This window comes from Anser anser, assembly GCF_964211835.1.
Source record: "Anser anser genome assembly, chromosome: 3".
Classification (NCBI taxonomy): Eukaryota; Metazoa; Chordata; class Aves; order Anseriformes; family Anatidae; genus Anser; species Anser anser.
Window position 1 is genome coordinate 61,369,232 of NC_139722.1, and position 15,393 is coordinate 61,384,624.

General features: G+C 48.8%; 1 protein-coding gene across 1 annotated transcript; it reads left to right on the plus strand.

Moving 5' to 3' along the window:
- Positions 1-4,047: 4,047 nt before the first annotated feature.
- Positions 4,048-6,665, plus strand: TCF21 (transcription factor 21). The gene is made up of 2 exons (XM_083830227.1): positions 4,048-4,728; positions 6,123-6,665. The coding sequence occupies exons 1-2, from the start codon at positions 4,279-4,281 to the stop codon at positions 6,210-6,212; spliced, it is 540 nt and encodes a 179-aa protein (XP_083686353.1). The 5' UTR covers positions 4,048-4,278; the 3' UTR covers positions 6,213-6,665.
- Positions 6,666-15,393: the final 8,728 nt, after the last annotated feature.

A 15,393-nucleotide genomic window follows, 5' to 3' on the forward strand; every position in this document is an offset into this window, starting at 1 on the left:
GAGGATTTCATTGCCCTGAGCCTTCTGATAAAGCCACCCCATTTCTACAAACAACCTTTATTCATTTTCCCAGCATTGTCTATCCTCTACAGTGGGGAAGACAGAATCCTATAGAAAAAATACCACATGCTTGTGTCTTAGGATAATTAAAGTAGCTTTAAATCTGTTCCTTTATGACTTTCAGTCATAAAGTGTTCCAGCTTCAGTGTTTTGTTTTGTTTTGTTATTGTTTCTTTAATCTCATACACACATATTGTTTCACTTAAGGTATGTAAAAGTGTGTTTCTGATTGCTCTCCACCTTTTTACCTAGTTTCCAGGTGAGACCAAGAGAGGGTGGGAGAAATCTGAGTGCAACTGCATTTTTGTAAAAATTTAAACGTTACATCTGTTTCCATGTAGCTTCCTGACTATTCTCAAACCTAACTGAACAAGATTCATAGAATGATAGAATCATGGAATCATGGAATCATTTGGGTTGGAAGGGACCTTAAAGACCATCTAATTCCAACACCCAGGCCATGGGCAGGGACACCCTCCAAGAGATCAGGTTGCCCAAAGCCCCATCCAACCTGGCCTTGAACACTTCCAGCTTCATACCAAGCATCCTAAATCTCTGCCCCCAGCCAGCCTGATCCTAATGGCTTTGTTGGTCTCAATTACAAGTAAACAAGAGATGTAATTTTCAGCATATCTAGAGAAATGCAGATGATAGTAATTTACAAGGGAAAATCACAGATTTGTACTGATGTTCCCTGTGACAGTATTTCAACTTTTTTCTTAAAACATGACTGAAGAAGTGAATGTATCGGAAGGGCCAAAAGGCCTTCAGCTGCTCCCAGCTTTCACAGCCAGTCCCCTTAATGCCGTGGCAGGTCTGTGGTCCCAGTCACATAACTGGAGATGTGGCCACACCATTGTTAGGGTGGTTGCAGCCATCACAACTTTATCCTCTGCATAGTATTCAGTTGGTCTCTCCTCCAAACTCGGCCTACAATTCAGAGCAAGAGCCAGGAAGACTAGGTAGGGCATGTAAAGTGAGGGGAAAGAGATAAAAGCGAGGAGCCAGATTTGGGGTACAAGCCCTGGGTTGGCCAAGAGAGACATAAGGAGGAGGAAGGTTGAAAAAGGAAAGGTATAATTCATGTAATGAGTTAGGAAAGAAGAGTTACCTGGAGATTAGAGGATACAGTTCTGTCTTTGAGGTCTGCCCATAGCTATCTCCATTGGAGGGGGAAAAGGGGACAACCATGTTGTTAAAAGAACTGTAATAGCCTGCATGCGTAAAGGAATCAAAGTACAATATACTGTTTGCATGTGCGTATATATCCCAGGCACATTATAATCTCCAGAAAAAAAAAAAAAAGAAAAAAAAGAAAAAAAGAAAAAAAAGAAAAACAAAAGAAAAAAAACCATTGTTTTGTGTCTTCACAAAAATGTGTGGTCTGTATCAGATTAATTTTACCAGCACGAATGACTCAAAATGTATGTAAATCAGTAAAAGCTACAAATGTGTGCCACCTATAGAGGCTTGTAACAGACATGTATGCATACATTTTTTTTCAGAATGTATATGAAGCTGCATACTAAAGACATTTTAAAAAGACAGGTAATCCCTTCTGCTTTCCATAGCAAATAAATAAATAAATAAAATCAGAAATTACTAAATTAAAGTTAAAAATAAATTATAGAAATTATATGCATATATACATTTTTTTGTTTTCTTTTGTTGTTCTGCAAGCTTCTGATGCTGAAATTTTAAGGGGGTTTTGTGCTCCCTGATTATTTGTGTTCTGGTCATTCATGCTTAAAGACACAGGCAACTTCAACTTGGTTTTCAGTCATCCTTGTTCCAATAAGAGTTCTCTAGCTCATTTCTAACATCAGTCACTTGGACTATAAATCTCTGCAGTGGATGCAGCCATTTAAATCTCCACCTGCACAAACAACAATCAGGCATAGAAAATAAGGAGACTCATAAATCTCCACACTGGTGATTAGTAATATATTGGATCTGAAACAAGGACATTGTAAAGGAAAAAGAAACAAAAAAAAGGAAAAAAAAAAAAAACTAATTCATTAATTAGGACTGATATGCTGACAATCTGTTTAGGTTATACACAGAGAAAACACAAACAGGGCACAGTTAGCATAACATGATGTTAGAGGTTAGTGAATTCCCAAAGGCCCAGGACTCAGAGATATGGTATCTTAATGTACTTATCCTATCGCGAGTGGGAAGGTGTTATCTTCCAGCCAAATGGTAAAGAACTGGTTCAAAGTTTAGATCCGTTCTTTTCCTTCTGGCTTACTTGAGCCAAAGAACCAAGATGGAAAAATAGATAGAAAAGACTTGCTTTCTAGTTACCAAACACAACTCTCCGCCTCCTAACGAAACTTTAATCTGAGGAGAACATAGCACTTAACAGCCAGACTACTTTGGCCCTCAACAATTTTTGTTGGCTTGGTTGTTTTTTTTTAGTGCCTGCAGAAAAACCAACCCAATGTTCCCACAGATTAGTAAGGAACCTTCCTGCGGCCTTGGTGACCTTGGATTAACTCCAGAGCCACTGTGTGCCACCGTGACATCACGGGCTGTACATTTTTGTCCAGACCTTTGTGAATCCTCAGGTCAGCAGCTGAATAATTGGGGTTCTCCCTGCAGTGAGATTGGTCATGGTGGACATTTGTCCAGAAAGGTCCCATGTGCGGGTCCAGACCAGCTCTGCAGCCCCCTGCATTGAAAGTCCCGGCTGCTGCAGGATCTGGGAGTCCTTGGGAGGTACATGAAGAAGGGAGGAGAGATAGGAGAAGGTTCACAAATCACTGGCCCCTTTGGGCTCCATGGGCGGGTTGGGGAAAATTTTACCAAGGTGCACATGGAGTGGAAGAAGAGTTAGGCCATGCCTAAATGCTTTAGAAAGCTTGCTCTGCAGTGGCTGCACATGCATGTACATAGTGAACATGACTGCAGCATACAGCTGGCTATTCATTCAAGCTGCACAGTGACGTGCTCATTCACACTCGTGGTAAAACTCCTCTTCAACTTCCGTGGACGCAGAAGAAGGCCTAACGCACTCACTGGCGCAGTCCCCACAGCCAGGGCCTTATCTCGCCTGTTTACTCAGGCAAAACTCCCTGATGTTTAAGGATGCACTGAGCAGCAGATAAAACCCTCCCCGCACATAACAGAGAGAGATTCCGGCATCTGCTCTGCAACAAAACTCTGAGGAAAAGTGGGTGTTGGACACAACCGCTACCCTCCAGGAGCCCTCCTCCACCTCCTCCCTCCCCTACAGTGCCTATGGCCCTGCTGGCCTCGGCACCCTCACAGTGCTCATCCCATCTTGGAGGGATTTGGGGTCTCCAGCAACTGGCTCACCCGAGGAGCTCAGGTGGCAAGGGGGGACCAGGGTGCCCCAGAGACCATGCAGGAATCCTGGAAGGAAGCAGCTCCTCCTGCCTCCAGAGCCCGGGCTGCGATGGCGAGGTCCGAGCGCTCCTTTCCTGGAATACACTAGTAGCTGGACAGGATGCACTCTCCAATGTAATCATCCACAAATCTCCCTCAGATTAGGTTACAGGACAGCGTTTAGACAGCACGCATTGCAAAGCTCCCTGGAAGGCTTTCGCTGGTGGATCTGCTGCTCTCTCAGCTCATGACCCATTTTGGCTTTCGTCAAGAACCGTGACACCAGCCGCCTGGGTCATCAAGGAGGCAGGGAGGGGGAGAGCAGCCCTGGCTGGAGAGGGAAGTGGGGAAGGAGAAGAGGAGGAGGAAGGGGGAGGATAGAAAGACAGGGAGGGGAGAGAGAGAGAGTTGCTTTGCTCCAGTGGTGAAGCTTTGAATCCCAGTCCCGAGCTCTCAGCAAGCGCTTGCTGGGATACCTCACTCCCTGTCCTGTGCTAAGGTCTGTGATTGGGGATGTGGTGTGCTCAGCGGGCAGGGCCCCTCCCCTGGGCTGGATCCGCCTCTCCTATCCCCCAGATAAATTACTAGTGTCCTCACTAAATTCCTCGGCTTTCTCTCTCTCTCTCTCTCTCTCTCTGCCTCTCACACACGCTCCCTCCCTCCCTCAAACACGGGCGAAGCGGGGTTGGGGGGTGGGAGGGCGGGGATCCTCTCTGGACCGATATTGCGCCTCGGTGCTGGGGGGGAGAGAAGGGGAGGAAAGCACGGGCGCCCCTTCTCTCCTCCACCGCCTCCAAGTAGCTTTGAGGAGCTGCCCTTCCTGCTTCCCACCCCCTTTCCCACCGGTCCTTTGGCACCTTCCAGACCATGTCCACTGGGTCCCTCAGTGATGTGGAAGATCTTCAGGAGGTGGAGATGCTGGAGTGCGATGGCCTGAAAATGGATACTAACAAAGAGTTCGGGGCGTCCAACGAGAGCAACGAGGAAGGATCCAATGGCGAGAATGGCTCCCCTCAGAAGGGGAGAGGGGCCTCGGGCAAGAGGAAAAAAGCTCCCCCCAAGAAGAGCCCTTTAAATGGAGTGAGCCAGGAGGGAAAGCAGGTCCAGAGAAATGCTGCCAACGCCAGGGAGAGGGCGAGGATGAGGGTCCTTAGCAAAGCCTTCTCCAGGCTTAAGACCACCCTGCCCTGGGTGCCCCCAGACACCAAGCTTTCCAAACTGGACACCTTGAGGTTGGCCTCCAGCTACATCGCTCACCTGAGACAGATCCTGGCCAATGACAAGTACGAAAATGGCTACATCCACCCGGTCAACCTGGTAAGTCACGGCCCGCCGAGGCCAGCCACTTGTGTGTGTGTGTGTGTGGATGGGGAGAGGCGGGCGAGGAGCTGGGATGGGGCACGTGCGGGGAGAAAACTCCACATACTCCTTCCTCACAGAGGGTCTGGTGCCAGCCCGCGGGGTGACAAAGGCTTCCGGAGCGAGGAGACAGGCTCCCAGCTGCCCCCCCTCCCGGCGCCCCGGGAGCTGAGCCTCCTGGGCCCCAGCCGCTGCTCCGTGCAGTCCCCTCCAGGGGCGGCCACAGATATTGGGGGCAGCTTTGCTGCGCCAGGAATGCCCAAGAGAACTCAGTAGGTTGACAGAAGCTCCCTACCTTCAGGTGGGAGGGTGTGAGAATTTGGGTAGAGAAAGGTACGTGTTCGGAAGGGCCCAAGCCAAGGAAGAACCCCGGATTTATTCTCAACCTCTCCTCTCTATTACGATATTTCCTGCCATAGTAATCCTCAAGCCCTGTTTTTTTAAAGACAGAACTCTTGGGGCTTTGTACCCGACCGCTCAGATTCGCTGGGTCCAGGACATTGTTCCTATTCATGTAAACTCACAGAGGAGAAATCAGAAACAGCGCAGACCCCCGGCGTTGGGGGCTGTGTGTCCATCCTTCCTGTGGCTCCCACCAGCAGCAGAAAGCCTTCCCGAGCAGCCCAGGGTCTCCCCACCAGAAACACCCAGTTTCCAGCTGTAAAAATATGTGCATCGGGTGCAAACCAGGGGTGGGTTTGATCCCGTACAGCGTTTGCATTGCCTGTGCCTAATGATAAGAGGATCACGTAGGGGATCTGGGGACGTTTCCCCGAGATCTGGCTCTGCCTTTTGAGCTCTGGTCTCGGGGCAGGGGAAGCAAATTACCGGCGGTGTCATCTTGATAAGGGCTCGGGAGATTATTTTGTAGCTAAAAGCAAAAATCGCAGAACAACAGGAGCACAACATAAACCAGACACCCAACCCAGATATTCGCCCCCTCCACACGCAGGCACACAAAACCTTGCCTCTGCGGCCGTGGGAGGACAGAGAGGGCCGGCGGGATAGGAGGGGGGCTGCTCGGGGTGCCGGCTTTTCCCACGGGAGAAAAGTGCACGGGGCGTCTCTCGTGGGAAAAGGCGGCACCCCGAGGGCCCTCCCCCGCCGGCCCCGACCGGAGCACGGCGCTGCCCTTCCCCAGGCCGGCCAGGGGGCCGCGGGCGGGCGTTTGCAGCCCCCCGCAGCGGCTGCGATCCCGCGGGGAGAGCCGGCCGGGCAGCTGCGGGAGGAGGAGGAAGGGGTCGCGGCTGAAGCCGTCGGGAAGGGCGCCCTGCAGAGCCGCCCGCGAGGCGAACGGAGCGCGGCGACGTGCGTGTAACCCCCTTGCCACCCGTGTCTTTTCCTGGCTACAGACCTGGCCTTTTATGGTAGCCGGCAAACCCGAGAGTGACCTGAAAGAAGTGGTGAACACAAACCGCTTGTGCGGCCCGACGGCATCCTGAGCCCCGGCAGCACCGGCCCGGCGCGGGCAGGGCCCCGCCGCCGCCCCCGGCCCCGGGCAGAGCCCCGGGGAGAGCCGCTCGCCCCCCCCGGCGCGGCGCCGGCCACCACGGGCGCCCTAGCAGAGACTCCGTCCGCCCCGAGAGAGAGATCCCGACTCTATTTAACTTTATTGAATGCGTGTACAGTCGAGTGTCCCGCACCGAGAGCCTTGCTGGTTCAAGCGCTACTAGAGAAAAGACAGAGATCAAACAAAACCTACCACGCGCGTATCTTTTGTCTGAGACCTGTGAAATATGTAGATGCCTAGGAAAAAAAAAAAAAGAAAAAAAGAAAAAAAAAACTGACTTTGACAGTCATCTCTATGGAGTAATTCACCCTAAAGATATATAGATATATTTTCTCCAAGCAGGTTTTTGCTCTGTTTCCGTGAATAAACCTTCCTTTCCATTGAACGCGGAGCGCTGTAATTTTCGTTTCCGACTCCGGTCGCAGCGGGGCGAGCGGCGCTGGCTGGGGGCGACGCGGGGGGAGCCACCCCCGGGCTTGGGGGGGGGTGGGGGGGAGAGGGGGGCAAGGAGCGGATTGGGGGGGGGGGGGCGTTTTCTTACTGCGAGAGACTTGGACCCAATCCCCCGGGGAGGGGGCGGCTCCGGGCTCAGCGGAAGAGGGAGAGCAGCGACGGGAGCGGGGGGCACGGAGGGGTCCCCCCCTTCCCCAGCTTTGTGGCCGCGGAGCCGCCCGTTTCAGCCGGCCCGGGGCGATGTCGCTATCGCGGGGCGTTATCGCTATCGCGGGGCGTTATCGCGGGGCGGGAGCGGCAGCGGCGGCCGGGGCCCGGCTGTGCCGCGGTGGCCCGGCGGGGACGGAGCTGCCGGAGCCCCGCGGGGCGGAGGTTTGGGCCCCGGCCGAGGGCTCCGGGAATTTGTACTTTAAACATCTCCCCCCGATCGATCGGGGCGCCTGCGGGAGATTAGGCTGAGATAAACAGGAGCGCCCGGCGCTCCCCCTGCACCGGCAGCGGCCGTCGGCAGCTGATGCGCCAGATCCCACCGAGCTGTTTAATGTTTCAGGGTTATGACCGCACTGTTTACAAGATGTCTTCGGTTATTTATACTGTTATTATTAGCAGAGGGGCTTTAAATTTCCGCTTCACTTGCTCTTTCAGCGGCGGCCCTCGGTTCCGTTTGATACCCGGCTGCTCGCGGGCGGAGGGACCGCGGGGTTCGGGCGGCCCTGTCGCGACATCGCTCACCCCCCGCGATAGTGGGGCCGGGCAGAGCATCCTTCGGGCGCCCCGAAATCAGCGGCGGGGTCCCCCGGTGGGCTGGGTGCGAGCGGGGCCGGGAGCGGGTGAGCATCGCGGCCCTGGCCTCCGGCCGGGGGGCAGGAGGGTGGGCAGCGTCTTTTCCCTTTCTCCCAGCTCCTCGCACGGCCACGGCTCTTGCTGAAGGGACCAGCAACGGCAAGCAGAGCTGAAAGGGCCCGTCTCTTTGCCACAAACATGGGCAGATTCCGGGGGAACTGCTGTTCTCCTGCAGGGAGATAGAGCGGAGCCCTCTGACCTTAAGCTAAGGGCAAATGAGTGATGCAGCAAATGCCCGAATGCTGTTTTCACCACCGAGGTTAACCACTGAATTGAAATTACCATTACATGTAACCATTCAAAATCTCGACTTAAATCCGTACTAACTATAGCCTGCTCCAGACTCATAGCAAGGTGCTGTTTACCTCGTAGAAAGTGGCAGTTGAGAGGGATCTGGGACATGCATAAAATTAGGAGTTAAACTGTAAATTTTCTCGCACACTGCTTTGCCACCCTGCTTTGCTATGCACTAACCACTAACTGCACTCGGCATCCTCCCCACCCCTTTGATCTAGCCACGTTCACTTCGCATTTGCCACCTAAAACGCAGCATGGAGAGAGAGAAGGGAGAAATGCAATAGTCCCCGGTGCAATGTGAGGAACACAGCTGTAACCACGTACCAAAAGCTGCAGTGCAAGTGGAACGGTAAGAGAAGGTTGCAGACACAGTTATTTCTCTTGCCACTATTCACTTTATCTAGCATTCTGGGTTTAGTCCCTGTTGGGGACTAAAATATTCCTCAAGCATCCTCCACCTTCCTCAGTCCTTGCCTCTGAACAGCAGTGCAGCAACAACCAAAAAGGCAGCAAACAACAAACAAAAGCGACCGACAACACGCAGAAAGGTAAATAATGTTTTTACTCCAACTGTAAAACACTTAATGGCTTTACATCCATTTTCAGGACAACAAGCATATTTTTCAGAGGCATGCATGTGGATGGTAGCCTTTGGTTCACTGACCTTCTCTAGCATTTGTGTTAGGACACAGCCGTGTATATCGGTAGTTGGCTTCATTCAGCCTCCATTTCTTAGCTGAGTTAAGAGTCCTACCCTGCAGCTCAGGAGAGCGATGAGTGATACCATTCTTCCCTGCTGCTGAGTGCGATTTTACAGAAAAAAAATATTTGCAAACAAAAAGAAAAGAAAAAAAAAGAAAAAAATACACATTTAGTTTGACTGAAGCACTTGATGATTTTGAAGGGAACCCACAAACGTGTTACAGGAAGAAAGAGAATGGGTTTAAATATTGATGTTAACGATTTAAAAAATATGTATTTTGTTTGCTTACTTTTCTGTACAATGTGATGCATTTTATTATTTACTGAAATATTATTTATGCCCTTTTTCCATGTGGAAACAAAGCTGACTTGATTTATCTTTCCGTATCGACATGGATGTACACGCAGCTGCGTGAGTGTCTGTATACATTCCCTCCTAATAATGTTTGAACTCATTGCCTGAATTCAACTGAATTTGACAGAGGTCTCAAAGATAACTGAATTGCTACTTTTTTTTTTTTTTGGGAAAATGGGCAGCCAAGTAGAGAAGAGAAAAAATCTTTAAATTCTGCAACTAAAGGAAAAGTTTTAACATGAACTCAACTGCTGTCAGGTAGCAGAGCACCCACAACACAGAGGCAACTGTAAGAGTTGAGTCCTGCTTCCATCACCCAATAGAAGTGCACAGATGATCAGACTGTACTGCTTATGCACCCATGTGTTTTAAGATAAGAATTGTTTAAAAATAGTTTAGTCCTGTCTGATTTTTAATACTATTATTCTTTTCTCTTTTTTCTTTTTTTTTCTTTTTTTTTTCTTTTTTAAGGAAAACCAGTTCCACCCAACATCTTCACACCAATTTTTCAGTTCAGTGAGAAATTAGAAAAATCATTTATTCATGCAGCTGCACCCAGTGCTCAGAATCCTGGGCTGGGTGCTCACGTTGTACTGCCTACCAGAAGTTTCCACAATCTACACGGTCTTTAAGAACAAGTATTTTTCCATCCCTTGCAGAAAATAGTTTTTTTTTTCCCATCCCTTGCAGAAATATACATTTTAGGCTTATCTGATCCTCTCACTGTGATGGAAATCTGACAGTCTAAAACACTAGCATGGTGAGAAAGCCACTCTTCATCCCCTTGTGCCACACCTTGTTGTCCAGGGCAGGTGAGCAAGACCACGGTGATGGTCATGCCCCGAGCTGCAAGGTCCACAAAGAGCATATGCTAGAGAGCCTACTCCTCGTGGTGCCTCCTAGGAAGCAGGTCCAAATTCCAAGCACACCTCAGAAGCTAAAAGACATAGAAAATCTGTGTGGTTTCTTCAAGAGGAAAGTTGTTTTTAATCCTGGATATAACATTGTATTGGTAATTCCACATCTGTGTCTTCTGTGTCTGCCTGGAAAAATATGCTTCCCTGTAAATTAATCTTTTTTTTTTTTTTCTTTCCGAAAAGGCAATCTTTCCTGAAATACCATTGTCATTGTTATTCATTACTATATGTATTAAAAATATGCAACAGACATTAGTTAATTGCAGGTAATAAGCAGGGTACAGAACAAAACTCACATTTTTTCTCGTGTACAAGAGGAAGGTATAATGTGATAAAAAGGAAGGGTATTTCTAATTTCTGTCTGGATATCTGAATGTAGATCATCATGCATAGCCTCCCAAAAGGGACAGGTTTTCAAAAGACATTTCAGAGAATCTGAAATTTGTGCCAGCAAAGAGCAGAGCATTCTGTAGTTTCTACATATATACACTCACAGAAAGGTCCACATGCAGTATTTCTCCAAACAACCAGTGATCCAGTGTCCCTGTCCACTGCTGGCATGGGTGGCATTGACTATTCTTGTCTTGCGGCTGTGCTGCCCAGTCAAGACCCTTGATAAACACGACTTGATGCTCACTATTTGGCCATGGATTGCTTTGCACTGTACACCCAGCCTGCCTTACGGATGGGAAGTGGCACGACCAGTGATATTGGCTTTTATGTACCTCCTGCGGCAAAGCTACTGCTGTGCTATAGCTTGGTGACTTCCTGTAACTGTAAGATGTCATAGGTCTGACTCGAAAGTATGTTTCAGAACGGATGGAGGAAAAAAAAATACATTGGTGAGGACTGCTGTCAGCAGATGTACTGGGTCTTGCTGGGATGAAGTTAACTCTCCACCACATCAAGGTTCCAGGACAGAAGTTCCCCTGCGGCCTGTGGAGAGGCCCCTGGTGGAGCAGGCTGTCCCCCTGCAGCCCATGGGTCCCACACGGAGCAGATCTCCACGCTGCAGCCCGTGGAGGAGCCCCCGGTGGAGCAGGTGGATGTGGCCTGGAGGAGGCTGCGGCCCATGGAGAGCCCCCGCAGGAGCAGGCCCCGGGCCGGAGCTGCAGCCCGTGGAGAGGAGCCCACGCAGGAGCAGGGGGCCTGGGGGGAGCTGCCGCCCGTGGGGGACCCGTGCTGGAGCAGTTTGCTCCTGGGGGATGGATGGACCCCGTGGTACGGAGCCGTGTGGGAGCAGTTCTTGAAGAGCTGCTGCCTGTGGGCAGCCCCCGCGGGCTCAGTTCGGGAAGGACGGCATCCCGTGGGAGGGACCCCGCGGGGAGCAGGGGCAGGGAGTGACCGAGAAGAAGCGGCGGAGACGAAGCGTCAGGGACTGACCGCAGCCCCCATTCCCTTTTCCCCTGCGTCGCTCAAGGGGGGGAACATAGAAGAGGGTGGTCGGGGGGGGGGAAGGTGTTTTTAGTTTGCTTTTAGTTTCTCACTGCTCTAGTCTGTTAGTAATAGGCAATAAATTATATTAATCTTCCTATGCTGAGTCTGTTTCGTCCGTGACAGTAATTGGTGAGCGATCTCCCTGTTCTTATCTCAACCCGTGAGCCCTTTTCCATCGTATTTTCTCCCCCTCTTCCATAGAGGAGGGGGAGTAAGAGACCGGTTGTGGTGGAGTTCAGTTGCCTAGCAGGTTAAACCACCACAGCAGACTCCCAAACCAGCAAAGTTCTGTAAGGAACTGATTTTTCTTCAGTTCACTTTGGACACTGGTGTATCTGATCTAGATATATAAAAACGACTTTGAGTAGGCCTAGGCATGCAGTCATCGCATTTCCCAACTGTGGCGTGGACATACCCTAGGGTCACAAGAGTCCTGAAATGACGCATTTTCTTGCCTCAGGGTTTTGCCCTTAAACTAAAACTTGTAAACAGACAAAATGCGTTTCCAAGCCTATGCACATGTGTGTACAAAGCTGCACAGTCCTCACACAGGGAGTGGAGAGATCTGAACCTCCTTGCAAGGAAAACAAATATCGTAACAAAAGTAGGCGAATAAAAAACAATGCAAACCATTCCTTCCCTTTATAGTCTAAGAGGCCATTTTCCTTAAGCACTGAGAAAAAAAAACAACCCTTATTTACATCCCCGGCTGCTATGTAAACAGAAAGACCATATCTGACTGTAAATATGGATTATCTGCACACTCAAGTTTTCTCTCAGTTGTTTACACACTGTTTGAGAAACAGGGATAAGAAACACTAGGGAAAGAAAGGGAAGGGCACGGATTGCTGCAGGAGAAACCTCTAATAACTGTGCGGCCAGGAGATGGGGCGGAAAAGGCACAGAATAACCCCTCTTCCTCTGACTGCTGCTCAGTCCTTGGAAGAGGAAGGGCCTGGGAGGGGAGGAACTATCAGCAGCTCCATCACGGCCGGGTGGGGCCAGACCACCGGGGAGATGGAAACAGGGAGTCTGAGAACTGCAGCTGCCTGCCCTGGGAGGAACATCTGCGAAATCCCGTGCTGCAGCAGGCGGGGAGGAGGAGTGGGCACAGGACACGAGCGTTCCCAGGGATGCATGCACAGATAGCTGTCCCACTGGATGGCTTCCCGGACTGCTGCTGCGGCACAGCCCTCCCCCGCCAGAGATGAGGCAAAGACCATCGTGTGTGACAAGCAACCCAAGTGAGAGAGTGGCCTCTTGCTTCAGCATCCTGTTTCACGTGACGCTTTTTGATGGCCAAGCTGACCAGAAAGGGAATAGTTTTTCCTCACTGATAACATGTTCTTTTCTTCTTACGCAGGGACTTTTATACCTCTGGCATATCAGAGTCAATGCAGAAATTAAATAGTAAACGACAGCTACCTTGGAGTATTTGCCACCACCTCATGACCATGCTTGTTGTTTTTGTTTGTTTGTTTGTTTGTTTGTTCTGTAGAAGGTCAACATTGTTTTACAGATGGGGGAAAAACAAGAGGCATGGAGGAGACGAGGCTGGCTGAAGGTGACACGTAAGCTTGGTATAGGCTTAGGACCAGCTCTTTTGGTGTACAAACTTATGAGCTATTCTCTTAGGCACTCTGAAGTCACCAGGTATCTTTGTTCTTTGAAATCAACATAAAGATAGGATTGGGAAAGGCTTATGGAAGGAGCCTCTCTCTTAAGTTATACTATCCATGCATACTGGGGATCTATACTAGCAAGTAAAACAGACTATGAGCCATTCTCCAACTCTGAAAACCAGTGGTGTAGCAGCGGTCACATCCACACATACCAAAGTTTTATTCCACTCTCAGCAAAAGGTGAGAACAGCCCCTGTTGGACTAGCACATGCTATTCCCAAACGATATTTGGACACTTTCTGGGAGAAAGTTAGAAGGCCAAAAGCATGCCGAGGACCATGCTAACAATGAAGCACTATTAAAAAAAAAAAAAGAAAAAGCCACATGCCTTGACCCTTATTAATCCATGTCGTTGTACCCTTAAAAGCTAGAGCAATAAAGGTCCTTGATGCCTTTGTCTCACCCCAGCCCCATACTCTTCTCATTTGTTTTCTAGATCAACCTTCTACCTTCTTCTATGGGCCAGAAATTCTTAGTGAGGACCCTCCTTGCTATTTATGTCTGGTACCTGATATATTAAGACTGCAGGTTACCAGAAGAAAGAGGCCAAGTTCAAGAAAGGACGAAGCATAAGCTTTAAGCAAAATTATATCCAAAATTATGACATTGAAACCCCTTGTTCATTTGTTATTCAACTCTACTAAGCTCTCCAGTATCCTTTCCACCTGAGTCATATGTTACCTGGTGCCAAAATATGACATATGCCCTCAGAACACCTCTTCTTGCCATTGCCAAGCAGCTCCATTTTTACCTCATGCCAGTGTCTAAAACTGTGACATTCCCCAATTTTCAAGCCAAAAGGCTTGAAACAGTCAGCAGGTGTGCTTTGAGATTGCTTAACATCCTTCCGCTGGGGTAGGAAGCAAGCGGCAGGGCTTGTGGAGACCAATACTCCCAGATTGCTTGGCTCTAGATACACATGTTGGGGCAGTGAGGCTGCTGAGGAGCCAACCTTCCCATCTTCCTGTAAACTTTGCTCCATGCTCTCCCTCACACCCACCAAGAGCTATAGTACCTTGTTCATCCCCAAGTTCTGCATCTGGAGCTTAAGAACATTTTGGTAAACAACACAGAGAAGGATGCTTTAAGCACTGTCAATACAAATTAATGCTCCAGGTTGAGTGGAAAATGCGTGACAGTCCTTTGCATTTGGTCTCCGAGCATTGCCAGCCCTCACAAAGGAGAAATCACATTCTCGGTGAAGTATCTGTGTTTTCTGTGAGCCTGACTCCTGGGGGCTGCACGTTGCCATCTGCTTGCAAAGAAAATTCATCGTCATTCCTGATAATCCCAATTAACCAACAGTAGAAACAGATGCTGAGGAATACAAAAAGAAACTTTGTGTAACGGCTCAGAGGAGCGTTCACACTCATACAACAGCAGGAAGGAGCACATGCTCTTGCTCCTAAGAGGCGTTCACAGTCTCACAGGACCTAAATATGGGCAACACTGAGCTGTTCTTCTAATCCTACTACTTTCACCGTGTCTCTCTATTATTGCCAACATGGGTTGGTAAGCATACACTGTAAATACCCTTCAGCTGTAGAGGCTGAAAGGATATGTATTTTATTATTGTGAAGTTTACTAAAGAAAAGCTTCATTGCGATCACTTCACTTTTATTTTGGACTACTTCACTGCCATTTTCTTCATATTCTTGTATTATATAGTATAACTATGTTACGCTATATATACAAACATTATATATTTTTCATATAAAATAAATATGAACATGAAATAAACATGAAATAAATATGAACATGAAAATATTTTATGTGTTTGTACATATATATGTAAGCATATGTATTATAAAATTAAAGAGAACATTTGAATATTGTGAAGTTGGTTTCAGTGCCACTTATGCCAGGGAAGTAACAGTTTAACAAAGTACACTACTAGCATGAGTTGTGTTATTGTGCATGGGCCACATCACCAGAGAAGTGTGAGAAAGCACACTTGAGTTTATAATTTCATCTGATAAATTAGGCCCTGGAGCAAAGGATTCCCTCTCTGACTGATCTCTTGCCACAGGTTTAAGCCTGTTCCCTGCTGGCCGCCAACTTGGCAGATTTCTCATAATTAACCAGTAATATCACATGCGTGTAGATGATGGTCTTTCCACAAAATGTCATTACTGTGTATGCAAGATACCTATTGCTCCTAGATTTCTCCTCTTCAAACACAAGCGCTTGAATACAGTCTTCTGCACAGAGCTCACAGTCCTGAATGCTCAGCTGTATAACACTCTCAGTTCACCGTGGGATGCCTCCAGGGGCCATCCAGCTTTCTTTTTCCACCCTACACTTTCCCACAGTCTGCCTTGCACTCCACCTTACCTGACTGCAAACGGATCCTGCAAAATACAAAAATCCAGATAACCAAGCATTTGCTTCAGTTTTCTGAGTTATTTTTTTTTCTGACAGAAACCT

What these genes read in the sequence shown, in the direction of transcription:
- TCF21 (XM_083830227.1), top strand. Translation starts at nt 4,279, where the DNA reads ATGTCCACTGGGTCCCTCAGTGATGTGGAAGATCTTCAGGAGGTGGAG. An exon ending in ACATCCACCCGGTCAACCTG is followed by an intron (nt 4,729 to 6,122) that starts GTAAGTCACGGC and finishes TCCTGGCTACAG; the next exon opens with ACCTGGCCTTTTATGGTAGC.